Source organism: Salvia splendens, chromosome 2 (assembly GCF_004379255.2).
Source record: "Salvia splendens isolate huo1 chromosome 2, SspV2, whole genome shotgun sequence".
In the NCBI taxonomy this organism is placed as follows: domain Eukaryota; kingdom Viridiplantae; phylum Streptophyta; class Magnoliopsida; order Lamiales; family Lamiaceae; genus Salvia; species Salvia splendens.
Genome location: NC_056033.1, coordinates 27095474 through 27108900, shown reverse-complemented (window position 1 = coordinate 27108900; position 13427 = coordinate 27095474). Strand labels below are relative to the sequence as shown.

General features: G+C 36.5%; 1 protein-coding gene across 1 annotated transcript; it reads left to right on the top strand.

The window, feature by feature from the left end:
* Nucleotides 1-638: 638 nt before the first annotated feature.
* Nucleotides 639-4160, top strand: LOC121763495. The gene is made up of 10 exons (XM_042159518.1): nucleotides 639-836; nucleotides 925-987; nucleotides 1068-1123; nucleotides 1808-1901; nucleotides 2098-2158; nucleotides 2589-2670; nucleotides 3012-3067; nucleotides 3276-3339; nucleotides 3474-3555; nucleotides 3848-4160. The coding sequence occupies exons 1-9, from the start codon at nucleotides 729-731 to the stop codon at nucleotides 3535-3537; spliced, it is 648 nt and encodes a 215-aa protein (XP_042015452.1). The 5' UTR covers nucleotides 639-728; the 3' UTR covers nucleotides 3538-3555; nucleotides 3848-4160.
* Nucleotides 4161-13427: the final 9267 nt, after the last annotated feature.

The window sequence follows — 13427 nt, the reverse complement described above, 5'->3', positions numbered from 1 at the left end:
AAAAATAGAGAACCTTAATTCTAGTCTAGCTACAAAATATATCCCTAAAAAAGTACTACTCTTAAGAAAATAAATCTTAATTAGGGTAAAAAATACATGGACCTAAAATACAAGCTCTCAAGCCAACAAATTATGATATGAGTATTAATTGGTTTTTAGAAAAATTATTTACCTACATGTACATTTATGATATATATTTTCAGAAATTACATATTGAAAACAGTAGAATAAAACTTTCAAATTACAATTATTCACAAGTGTATCTCACCCTGATCAATTAGCATCACAAGTGTTCCATTTCAATTTTATGAAAATTTTATATTTAATAAAAATCATTTCACTCAAAATAGGTACTTCACTTGTCTTCAAAGATAGTTCCATTTCTAACATTTGATCTTTCTATTTAAAATTAATCCACTTCTGTTCTCCAATTGAATTTATCTTACATTTAATAAATTTATTTTTTACTCAATAATTATTTTCATCTCTCTAAAAAGTTAAAACCACGGAGTTGGATCCCCTGCGGTGCACAGCAGTGCTGTGCACCTCACAACATAATTTTTTAATAATAAAAAAAAAATATTTTTTTATTGTGGTGTGAGGTGCACAGCACTGCTGTGCACCGCAGGGGATCCAACTCATAAAACCACATCGACCAATTCCAGTGGTCAATTAAATTCAATTGGAAAGTTATCGGCGACGGCTTGGCTGGAACCTCCTCAACTTCAATGGCGGCGGCGTTGTTTCTCCTCTTACTGAGTTTGGGGATACCGAGCTCACTTGCTTATCGACCCGGGGATATAGTTCCTATGAGTCGAATGGGCCAATATCACGCTGTAATTTCTCACCCTCTTTATTTTTATGAAAATTGATTGATTTCGTGATTCTTCAATCTGATTTGCTTCTAAATTGTGAAATCTTCAGTCCAGAACAGTTTGGCACGACATGATCGGTAGACATTGCCCGATTTTCGCGGTTAATCGCGAGGTCAGTTCAATTAGGGTTTTAATTTGAAATTAGGATCTGTTTTTGTGGATTGTTGATTATTGGTACAAATTTCTTTGCAGGCGTTGATTCCTATACCTAAGCCCACTGGATATACTGGTGCTGATCCGTACAAAATGTATGGCTCCAGTTCTGATTGATGTTACAATGAAAATGTGTCGAAGATAAAGCTTTTGAATTTCTTTATTTGCATGATGTTGAGTGTGCAAAAATAACTGTGTGGTTATAAGATTATGATTTATTGCAGAAGCCATCGCTGGAATGAATATTGATGATTATATACTTAACATATGCTTGTATCTGATATCGAGTTATGAAATCTTTTGGCATTAATGTGTTGATTTTGGAATAAAAATCAGCTTCCTTTAAAAATTTTGTTGTCATGGTTGGTTGTGCTAAATCATCCATGAGGCAGATTTTAGATTATGATATGATGCGATTAAACACTTTTGTCTTAAATGTGAGTCTTGAGTGAATGGTGCTTTCTTTTTTTGGCTAATTTTCTGAGATCTAACCTGTCATAGTAGAAATTAGTCTGCTTCTGTCAAACTGTTGAGTGGTGAATGGAACTTGTATTTATGATTGGACTTAATTTTTTTTATCTTAAGCGCAAACTTGGTAACTAGTAAGTGTCTTTCCAAGACTATTACATTGGCATTCAAGTTTGTCCTGTTGATGATGCTCTTGTTCTCATTTTAATATCTTTGGCTGTTAGTCTCAATCGATATGTTATTCCAAATTTGTGGAACTCAACAATGGAGTCAGTTTCCATCTTTTGATTTCCGGAGTCATTGATGTGCAGATCATTTCAAGTTGGTCAAGAGAAATTTTATGTTCCTTGGCTTTTTGTTATCAACCGAAAGAGTTCTGAAGTCCCAATGATTGAGATGCATCTGGTAAGACCTTGATTTGGTGGAAATATTCATAAATTTGACATTCGTATATCTGTCCCTTTGTACTTTTTTGTCAAACTAAATAGGCAGTGTCTCTTGTTTAGTTTGGTTACTCATGGATTATTTGGGTGTATACTGATGGTTACTCATGGATTGTTTGGGTGGTGCCATGCTAATGTAATTTCATGTTCCTCCCCAGAGGTACTCAGGAGGTGATTTGCTTGGCGTCTCTTCAAAAGTTGTAGATATGCCGAAAAAATGTATGCTATTCTTTCAACCTTTCTTAACCCCTCAGATACAAATCTTTGAACTTTTGAACTTGAGATATAGATATGCATGTGCTCCTGTGATTTAAGCTACTTCACCGAAAGGCCGTTTGCTTGTATTTGTTCAGGAGTTTGATATTTTTGCCTTATCTATTTGATGATGCTAAATATTTTTCTGTTGTTTCTATGATTGAAAGTATACTCTCCTTTCTGTTTTCTGTCCCTTATTCAGTTGTCACCTTATCAGAGTTGTTTTTCTTTTATTCCCTTATATTGCTTCCAGTCTGAGTAAGGATGCCACTGAGAAATTATGTGATCTTCTATGATTGTATTTTTCTTTTGCCTATTTTCATATCCGGTCTTCTTTATCATATTGTTTGAAAGCTACAGTCTGAAGTTTCTCATCAATTCTTACATTGAATAGATGTAGAACTTCATCCAGACATACGTAAACAATTTTGGGATCAGCAAGTATGGCCAAAACATATTCTTGTCAGATACACCTGGTATGTTTTTGAATCTGTTTTGCGGATATCATCACTTGATTAGTTTGTTGGATGGTTCAAACTTCGCATTAGAATCTTGGGAGCAGTGACAATTATCGAAAAAGCATTTGTTGTATTCTTGAGTGGAGACAGTGTTGTTGAATTTCATGGACAACTGCTGTTGGGATGGGGAATATACTTCATGAATATGTTTTCAAAAGTTTATTGATTATACTTTGAAGAAGTCAACTTTAATCTTTGCTTGAGTTCAGCATCCATGATCTAGAGCATTTTCCATGATTCATATCTTGAAGGCTTAATGTTAAGGCAGAAAGTGTTGGTTATTATTTTCTCCTTGGTAGGGAGGAGCAGTCGGAGATGGATGTGGCTTCTGGATTTTATGTTCTCTTTGGATCAGGTAAAGTATATTTCTTTGAAATAAATATATGACTGAACAAAATTTTCATTGCTGCTCCTTAACTTGTTCTCAGTGGTGCCCTTGACTTGTTATTGCTCTGTGGTAGAGCATTTTGTTAGATTTTGCCAGATTGACTTTCTTGTTACATTTGGATTATATTAATTATAATTGATCTTTCATATTTCTTATTCTATTGATTTTGAACCAGGGCTGATGCTTTCTTTCATTCTCTCAATCTATGTCTTACAATCATCAAAAGATAAACTAGCAAGGTATGTTTTCCCTTCATCACGTCTCCTTCAATATTTGGTTTTACAACAAGGTTTTTTAAGGCATTAGATGTTGAATTTGTTATTCTTGTTAGCTGCATGTGGTAACAGTTAATTGTTTTTGTTGCTGCGTCTAGGTTTGTGAAGGAGACAGTAGCTGAAAGCAGCATGCCTGCTGGAGGTGTTGCCAAAGTTGAATGACCTTTCTTGAAATACAAGGTGCATTTTTCTGTAATTAACTGAAAATTGACTCTCTGATTTCTCTTTGCAATTTGCAATTTTCAAGAAGTTTCAAAGGGTAGCTAGCCTACATTTCTTGTGAATATTCTTCAATGCATTTAAGCCAAGATAACGATTCTAATTAGCATCTTTCTTCTGCCACTTGTTCCCTCTTTGACCACAAACCATCATACCTGCACTAGAATGTATATCAACTGATTAACTTCTTTACATTTACAAGGCGACCAGGTGTTTTGCCCTTAACGCACCACCTCTACTATGTTCGTTGCAGTTGTGCAGGGTTGACATAGTCTACTGCAGTCATATGGCGAACAATGTGAGCTAACATGGTGCGTAGGGATCAAGAGGTCTGCCTTGTGACACAAAGTATATGGTAATGATGCAGCGAGCAAAATTGCGCCAAGAAAATCTAGTCGTTGAATATATTAAAATACGGGCATTGTCTAAAAATGGCTTGACAGAGAAGGTAATAACTCCAATTTTTCCTTCCTGCTGTAAGATTTTCCTGTTAGGATTTTGTGGATGATGATTATGAATGTGGAGTAAAGAAATATATATGCTTTTGAGACTTGACTTCCAGTTAATTAATAGTACTACTAGTATTAACATCATGAAAGGTGTTTTTATGTGTTTTTCTTCTTTGTTATTGAAACTTAATCTACACTTGTAATGTGACGATGCCCTTCCCTTAATAACCTTAATGCAAGATTGTTTTGAGTTATCTTGTTTGTGGTGCAATATTCTGGAGAATATGCAGGAAAAAAATCAACAAATAGTATTTGACAATATAATTATGTGCAAATATAAGATAATGTGGATTATATGGGGCATTACTGATGAGCATGAGCAGATTTTCTTACTATTTTAACCGTTGGGATCGTTGCTTATTCCTGTTTAATAAAATCGAACATTAAGATGCTAGTGTAAAAATAAGGGTAAATAGCTTAAAAAATCATGAAATTTGACTAAAGTTTGGTTTTTTCCATCAACTTTAAAAGTTGCATGAACAATTATGAACTTTATCGGGGTGTTGCAAATTTTCCAACCGACTGACCCGATACATTTCCGGCAGAAACTAATCCTACGTGACACACCAAGGTATGACTTATCCTACACCCCAAATCCCAAATCCAAGGTATGACTTATCCTACACCCCAAATCCCAAATCCCTCTCTATCGTCTACTCCCTCGCCCAAAAAAAAATTTAAAAAAAAAAATCAAAGCACTCCTAATCCCTCTCTTCTTCTTCTTCCTCTCTCCGTCGTCTTTGATTTCGCGGCTGGCCGTCCCCGATGTCCAGCGCCGTCGGTCTCCGCTGCCAGTTCTCCTCCTCATCTCTCCCTCCTTTCTCTCTCCACATCCGTGCGCAGCGCTGCCGCCTTCGCCTCCGCCAAATTCATGGCGGCTTCAGCGCCGTTGCCGGCATCCCATCACTACCCTCTGTTCGCCCTCTCCCTTGCTCTCGGTTCTCTATCTCTCCGTCTCTTCTCCTCTTGCCAGAGGTGAGCTCCGTCGCGCTACCACTCTCTCGCTTGCATGCCTCACGGCGTTGGTCCGTTGCCGGTGTCCAGTCATCACCCTCGGTTTGCCTCCTCCCATACTCTCGGTCCTCTACAACTCGCTGCCGAACAGCCCTCAAGACGGGGCTGCTGCCACCGTCGCCCTCTTTCGGCGCGGAGGATGGAGGTGTAGAAATTTGGTCCGCGGGTGGATGCGGATGAGGAGAAGACGAATGAGTGGAGAGGACAGTGTAAGTGAATAGGAGGAGCGAGAAGACACAGATAATTGGGGAAATGGACGCCATTGATGAGTAGAATCGTAATTGACTATATGAGTGAGAGAGAGGGTGAGTGAGATAGAGCAATTCAACATCTCAATCATCCGCCACACGTCAGCTAAAATTTACACGTCAGCACACGGATGGCCGGAATACCCGACTCGGAAAATTTGCAACACTCAGTAAAGTTCATGACTTTTGAAGCAATTCATCCTAAAAATAACATCAAAATACTCCCCTCATCCACCATTGAAATAGCATTACTCGCACGGGTTTTACAGAATCGTTTTACTTTTTAAAGAAAAGTAAAATGAGAAAGTGAGTGGAATGTGAGTTAATGAAACATTTGGTTTCTGACATGAGATTTTATGAAGTGTTTTTTTGTGAGTTAATGAAGAGAGAGTAAGTAAGAGAGATAAATAAAAGTAGAGATGATGTTTCAATTTTGAAAAACATTCCATTTATAATGGGACAACCTTAAAAGTAGAATAAAGTAAATGATTCTATAAGAGTGAACTACCCTAATAGTCTCTGATCTTGTCGAAAAATACACCAATGATCCCTAAAAAATTTATAGCCTTTTTGGTCCCTTAAAATCACATTTTCGGTACCTGTCGGTCTTTTATACCCCTCTACATTAAAAAAATCTCCTAAATGCCATGGAGGACATTTTTGGTCTTTGAAAATCACATTTTTGGTACTAGTTGATTTTATATTTTTACAACATAAAACATTTTTTTTTGAATTATAATTCACTTAAATTTTTTCAATAATTACTTGAATAACGTATAGATTGAGCTTTATAATAAAAAAAGTTACTTTAGTTTACTCTATATTTTTATTAAAAATATTTGCAAGAGTTTGCTTTAATTTACGGTAGATATAATTCACTTAAATTTTAATTATTATACTTTATAAATATTTTCTCACTATACAATATTTTAGTTAACGTAATTAAAATATTTATTTTTCACTTAACTATAGTAACATTTAAATATTTAAGTAACATTTTTTAAGTAAAAAATTTACTATAGTTCACTATTATATTTTTTCTTCTCAAACAAAAAAAATTTAATTAAATTTTTTAAGTGAAAATAAATCACATGCAAAAAGAATTTTCTATAATTCACTTTAATATTTTTATTAAAAAAAGTTACTATTAAATTTTTTTTTCATATTGATTGAGTTTTATAATGATTAATATTTAATTTTAAAAATAAATAAAGTATAATTAAACTAGTATTTAAGGAGTAACTAAAAATACAAAAATAGTATACTACTCCCTCCGTCCCGCTTAAGATGACACATTTTCTTTTTTAATTTATCCCAAATAAGATGACACATTTCTCTTTTTGGAAACTCTCCCTCTCCAATTAATACACCCAACAACTTTTTCTCACTCTTATTAAAATATCCATCTTTCTTTCTCTTTCTATTTTAAATACTTACACATACCTTTTCTCTCTTCAATTAAACACATTAACCAATACTCCTAAAATCCCGTGTCGGCCAAGGAATGTGTCATCTTAGCCAGGACGGAGGGAGTAGTATTTAAAGTCAAAAATGCCCTTAAATATTAAAAATTTATATTTTTTGTGCCTAGGATTACTTTAGTCTTATTGTACCAAAAATGGTATAAAAATTTTTGAAGGATCATTGATGCATTTTTCGACAAGATCAGAGACTATTAGGGTAGTTCACTCTTCTATAAATTGTGGACAATCCAAAATGACAAAATGACTTTTTAAATGATGTACAAAGGGAGTAGTCACTCCGTCCTCTATTATGTGTCATAGTTTTTCATTTGGTTCCTCCTTTATGAATTGTCACTTTATTTTTTACTAATTTTGCGGTGGATTTCACACCCACTAACTTATTTTACTCATATTTTATCATAATACTCCCTTCATCCCATAAAAGATGGCATCCTTGGGTATTGGCATGAAATTTTAGGAGATTTGTTTTGTGTTAAGTGGAAAGAGAAAATAATACTCTATATTTACATTAATGTGTGAGAGAACTTTTTCTGAAAAAAGAAATGTAACATCTTTTATGAAAAAACTAAAAAAAAGTATGACATCTGTTATGTGACGGAGGAAGTACTAATTTTTTAAAATAAGACTCACATGTCATGAATTTTTAACCCACATCCCATCAATAAGTGGGAGTGGATCCTCTGCTGTGGTGGGCAGAGGCTGCTGTGCCGTATCGCCTCAATTTACAATTACTGATTTCCACCAAAACGACGCCGTTTAAGAGAAGGGGGGACACGTTTCATATCTCTTGCCTTTTTGTATCTCTATGGTTGGTGGCAGTATATACCTACAGAATTACATATCTCAACCCTTTTTGCTTCTTCTTTTCTAAACATTTCAACTTTTTCCTTTTTTTCTCTATATATTTCTTCTGAATATAATCGATCTTGCTAGAATTCAAGGAAACTTAAATCTGAATCTGAAATCTTGCGTCTAAATCATATTTGAGGAAGTATATTTGGATTATTTTTGAGCAAAATATGTTTGGATTAGATTTGTGGAGATTACTCACGAAGATAATTTGGTTGTGTTGACAAAAAAGAAAAAAAAAGTGTGGAAGTAAGTTTTATTAGAACCAAAATTAGGAAGGACACGATAATTTACGAGATGAAGAAAACCCCGATTGTCGAAAACTGGAAAAAACATGTACTCCATATCTCTTTGCAATATTCTTCACATTACAACTGAACTGTTGAAAGATGAAGAAATGATTCTATATCTTGAACCGCGTCGTTTTGGTGGAAATCTGTAATTGTAAATTGAGGTGATACAGCAGAGGATCCACTCCCATCAATAAGTTCGTATATCAAGTCTTTATTTTTTCGAAGTTGTTGTAATTTTTTCAAATACCATTTTAGTATGGTTTAAAATCCTTGATGAGTTTTAGTTGCTAATAATTAAAACAGTTATGCGAGAAAGTATTTGGCTCGAAGAGTTTGAAGTGCAAGAAAATAGAAGAAGTTATCCAATAATTATCCATTTACAATTATAGCTCAAATGGAAATTAAAGGTCCATTTATAAAAACAAGAGTCTTTCCTCCACGAGTGAGAAATATAAGATTCCTTTCTCCACAAGTGCGAAATACATTAAGGTAGTGTTCGGTTTGAAAGATAAAATAATATGAAATTCAATATAAGATAAGGTAAGATGGGCCTTGACTTCGACTAAATTAGTACTACTAAATTTTATATTGATGTTTGGTTGAAGAGACTATGTCTAAGACACAATATATTGGTTGATGAAATTAATACAAATGTTACAATTAATTATTTTTTCTCTTATTAGTCGCCATCCTCGATTTTCTCTAATTTCATTTGGCAATTCCACAAGTAGTGACATCTTCATCCATGAGATAAATGCAAGTACACGTGTTGATTTGGAGAGAGAGAGGTGGAAGTAAATGCAAAGAAAAATGGAGGAGAAGTTTGTCTTCTGCCAAGACAATATTAGTCGGAGGGGGGAGGTCCGATCTAGAGTCATGCATTTAGTATCAGGCCATGAAAATAAGGAACTCAGTTGCGGGCCGAAATAAGAACGAGTTTTGCAAATCGAACGCCGGATTGCATGGTATGTCGGGCGTTGTCGGGGTGAATAACGGCAACCGAACGGGCACTAAGTGTATAATTTACAATATTACAAAGATGAACTATATATGATTTTTTCATAAATCTGGTGCTCTATTTTCGGGAAACTCCAGTTAACAGAGACCAGAAGCATGCTTCTGCAAAAGAAAAAGACTCGTGAATAGTATGCATATTGTTGTGAACAATATATACAGTACCGTAAATAGGGGAAAGCACGTGAAAGCTTTTGACATTAAGGGCATCAATAACCCCGTCCCCATTTCCGGCCCCAAGTCCCCTCCACGTCATCATTCCTCTACAGTTGCGGCCCAGGCCCCAACTGCTGTAACCCTGGAGGGTGCGGCCCGGGCCGCAACTAATAAATGACACTATTCACAACTCCAACATATTTTGAACGTAAAATAAAATACGTTGAGCAATTATAACACGAGCAATTCATTTTTAATACAAAAATAATAAATTATAAACTAAAAAATATAAAAAAAATTAGAGTAATAAAAAAATGCAAAAAAAAATAAAAAAATTAAAATTCTGCAATACACGTTGCCCTTCTCCATCTCCTTCTTCCTCTTCCTTCTTCTTCCCCCTCTCCCCCTTCTTCTTCTTCTTAAAAATGCAAAAAAAAAAAATTTAAAATCGATGAACAGTAGCGGCCCGTCACCGTGCAACCCCGTCCCGGGCCGGGACGCGGGACGCTCCCCAGGCCGGTCACGCATCACCGGGACGGGCCTGAGCCGTGCCGCCCTTCCGTGTAATGCATGGGACGGGCCGGGACTCGCGAGATGCGGCCCGGCCCCTTGCGTTACGCATGCTCTAAGAATCCTCATAAACTATACACCCTCCGTTCTATAGTAGTGGAGTCATTTTCATTTTTAGTAAAAGTTAACATATTTCTTCTCACTTACTTTTCCTCATCTCTTACTTTTTTTCCTCTATTTTTCCCTCTCTCATACTTTATTATCTTTTTATTTAATACATTACACATCTTTTTCTTAATCTCAATATCAAAAAGAAATGTCTCAACTACTAAAGATTGACTTTAAGTAAAAAGCTAAAAGACTTTTTTAATATCTTTTTTAAAATTAAGATAATTTATCCTAAATTTAAGAACGATTTCTTTCAATTAAGAATCATCTTGGCCTCCTTGGTAGGATTGATAATTTTTGACCCGACAAGTTAATCCGACACGAATCCGCATAAAAATAATGGGTTTGGGTAAAGCTTTATTGGGTTCGTGTCCTTATTGGGTTGACCCGTTAAGAACCCGAAAAATTCGGGTCTGAAAAAGTTGGGTTCGGGTTGGATGCGGGTTGGATACGGATAAGCCATTAAGAAATAATATTATTATTTTCATTATTTTTATTATTTATAAAAAAAATAATGCTTTAAAAATTTCTTGTAAATCAAGATTAAATCGTTGAAAATAGCTTTTTATAATATAAATCAAGTTTAAAATTAAGTTTAATCGTGTAATATCAGGTTTAATGTGTAATATCGGGTTCGAGTCGTTATCATGTCGTGCCAACCCATAATATATCGTGTCGCTAACGGATTCGTGTCCGGTTGTTGAATGAAGATGGTTGACTTAGTAATTCACAGCTCAAGCTTATCGTGACTTAGTCTTTGTTAGTTTTCAGCATTCCTATTTCTTAGCTAGTACTCCCTCCGTCCTATTAAATATGCAATATTTGATTTTCGGCACGGGATTTTATGTAGTGTTGTTTTGTGAGTTAATGAAGAGAGAGTAAAGTAAGAGAGAAGAAAAAGTATGGAGAGTATTGTTTCCATTTTTAGAAATGTTTCATTTTTAATGGGACAAACCAAAAAGGAAAACGTTTCATTTCTAATGGGACAGAGGGAGTATTTGGTTAGATAGTGTTCCTTATTGTTAGCTATTTTTCAGTTAAGATATTTTGCACGTTGTGTTCTTAGAGGGCTTATAAATAGCACCTCATTTCAATGGAATAAAGAAGTCTTTTTGAGTTCTTCTGATACACAAAGGCTACGTTTATTTCTTTCTTCTTGCTGTTCTCTACTTTCTATTTCCAACATTTGTGGCATCTAGAGCGAGGTTCAATTGCGATGGCCAGCAACGGGAGTTCGATGAGTGCTACACAACCACTCATTCCAGTCTTCAAAGGAGAAGGCTACGAATACTGGAGTATACGGATGCAGACTCTACTGAGGTCTCAAGATCTATGTGACTTCGTAGAGCAGGGATATGCAGATTCCGACGAGGCGAACAGATTGCGAGAGAACAAGAAGAAAGACTCGAAGGCGTTGGCAATCATCCAGCAAGCGGTGCACGACAACGTCTTCTCCAGAATTGCAACGACGACCACCTCGAAGCAAGCCTGGTTAACCTTGCAGAAAGAATTCAAGGGTGATTCAAAAGTCATCGTCGTGAGATTGCAATCACTTTGACGTGACTTTGAAATGCTGGTCATGAAGAATGGAGAATCTGTGGTTAATTTTTTGTCGAGGACAATGGCAACAGTCAGTCAAATGCGATCTTGCGGAGATAAGATCACGGACCAGACCATCGTTGAGAAGGTGCTCAGAAGCTTGACTCCAAAGTTTGATCATGTTGTAGCTGCAATTGAAGAATCAAAGGACCTATCGGTTTTTTCATTTGAAGAACTGATGGGATCTCTGCAAGCTCATGAGTCAAGGATTAACCGATCGTTTGAAAAGTCTGATGAAAAAGCTTTTCAAGTGAAAGGTGAATCCTCCAATCAGAAGTATTTCTCTACAGCAAGAGGACAAGGCAAAGGAGGTTTCGAGGTCGCGGGCGTGGACAAGGTCAAGGTCGTGGAGGTCGATCTGATGCAAAGCAATATTTTAGTGGACAGCAAGGCGACAAGAGCCATATTCAGTGCCATAATTGCGGCAAATATGGGCACGTGAAAGCAGATTGTTGGTCGAAGGAAAAATAAGCAAATTGTGTCCAAGAAGAGGTGAATGATAACAAGTTATTCATGGCGGTTGCAGACGCCGTGGATGTGCTGAATGATGTGTGGTTCGTGGATAGTGGTTGCTCAAATCACATGTGTTCCAACAAGGAGATGTTCAAAGAGCTTGATGAATCTCGCAAGATTCAAGTGAGGCTAGGTGATGACAAATCTATTCAAGTTGAGGGGAAAGGTACTGTTGCAGTAAAGGTATGGCTCATCGGCTGCCTAAAATTGATGATTTTGATTTATGTGAAGGATGTATCTATGGGAAACAGACGAGGAAATCCTTTCCTAGTGGTGTATCTTGGAGAGCTTCTAACTGTCTTGAGCTCATTCATGCTGATTTGTGTTGGCCTATAAATACAGAGTCGATTGGTGGAAGTCGGTATTTCTTTCTAATTACCGATGATTATAGTCGCATGAGTTGGGTTTACTTTATGAAAAATAAATCTGAAGCCTTTGAGAACTTCAAGAATTTCAAGGCGATGGTAGAGAAGCAAAGTGAGAAGAGCATCAAGGTTCTTCACACAAATAGGGGTGGTGAGTTTTGCTCTAATGAATTTAATCATTTTTGCGAGACTAATGGAATACGCAGAGAGTTGACAGCACCATATACGCCGGAGCAGAATGGTGTGGCGGAGAGGAAAAATCGCACTGTTGTAGAGATGGCGAGAAGCATGTTGAAGGCGAAGCATCTTCCAAACTCTTTGTGGGCAGAAGCTGTTGCTACTGCCATATTTTTGCTTAATATTTCTCCAACGAAAGCTGTCTTGAATCGCACTCCATATGAAGCTTGGGGAGGTACGAAGCCGACGGTGAGCCATCTAAAGGTTTTTGGATGCGTAGTGTGAGCTCTCAACATCGTTCAAAGCTTAACGAGAAATCTGAAAAGTGTATCTTCATTGGGTATTCTTCTCAATCCAAAGCATATAAGCTATATAAACCTCTTTGTGGCAAAGTTATTATTAGCAGAGATGTCACATTTCATGAAGATGCTGGTTGGGATTGGGAAAGCAAGCAAGATGATTCATATACTCTCTTTCCGCTGGACTCGACTGATGCAGATTCTGGAGTGAATTCGCCGCACAGCAGCCCTCCGAATTCACCACAAAACAGCCCCATAAACTCACCAAATATTCCTCCAAACACTACTCCTCCAAATACACCTCATACCAGCCCTATAAATCCTCCAAACTTAAATACACCACCTTCATCAAGTAGTTGTTCATCTCTCGAAACACTACCTCCACGAGGCTATAGGTCTCTAACTGAACTTTATGAGAGATGTACTTTTGCTCTTATGGTTGCAGATCCAACTCGGTTCCATGATGTTGCTGGAGAAGAGAAGTGGCAAAAAGCAATGAACGAGGAGATTGGAGCAATCGAAAAAAATAGAACTCGGATTCTTGAAGACTTGCCGGAAAAAAAGAGTGCAACTAGCTTGAAGTGGGTGTTCAAGGCGAAGTATAATGCAGATGGGAGTGTGCAGAAACATAAGGC

What these genes read in the sequence shown, in the direction of transcription:
- LOC121763495 (XM_042159518.1), top strand. Translation starts at nt 729, where the DNA reads ATGGCGGCGGCGTTGTTTCTCCTCTTACTGAGTTTGGGGATACCGAGC. An exon ending in GAATGGGCCAATATCACGCT is followed by an intron (nt 837 to 924) that starts GTAATTTCTCAC and finishes TGAAATCTTCAG; the next exon opens with TCCAGAACAGTTTGGCACGA. An exon ending in TCAAAAGATAAACTAGCAAG is followed by an intron (nt 3,340 to 3,473) that starts GTATGTTTTCCC and finishes TGCTGCGTCTAG; the next exon opens with GTTTGTGAAGGAGACAGTAG.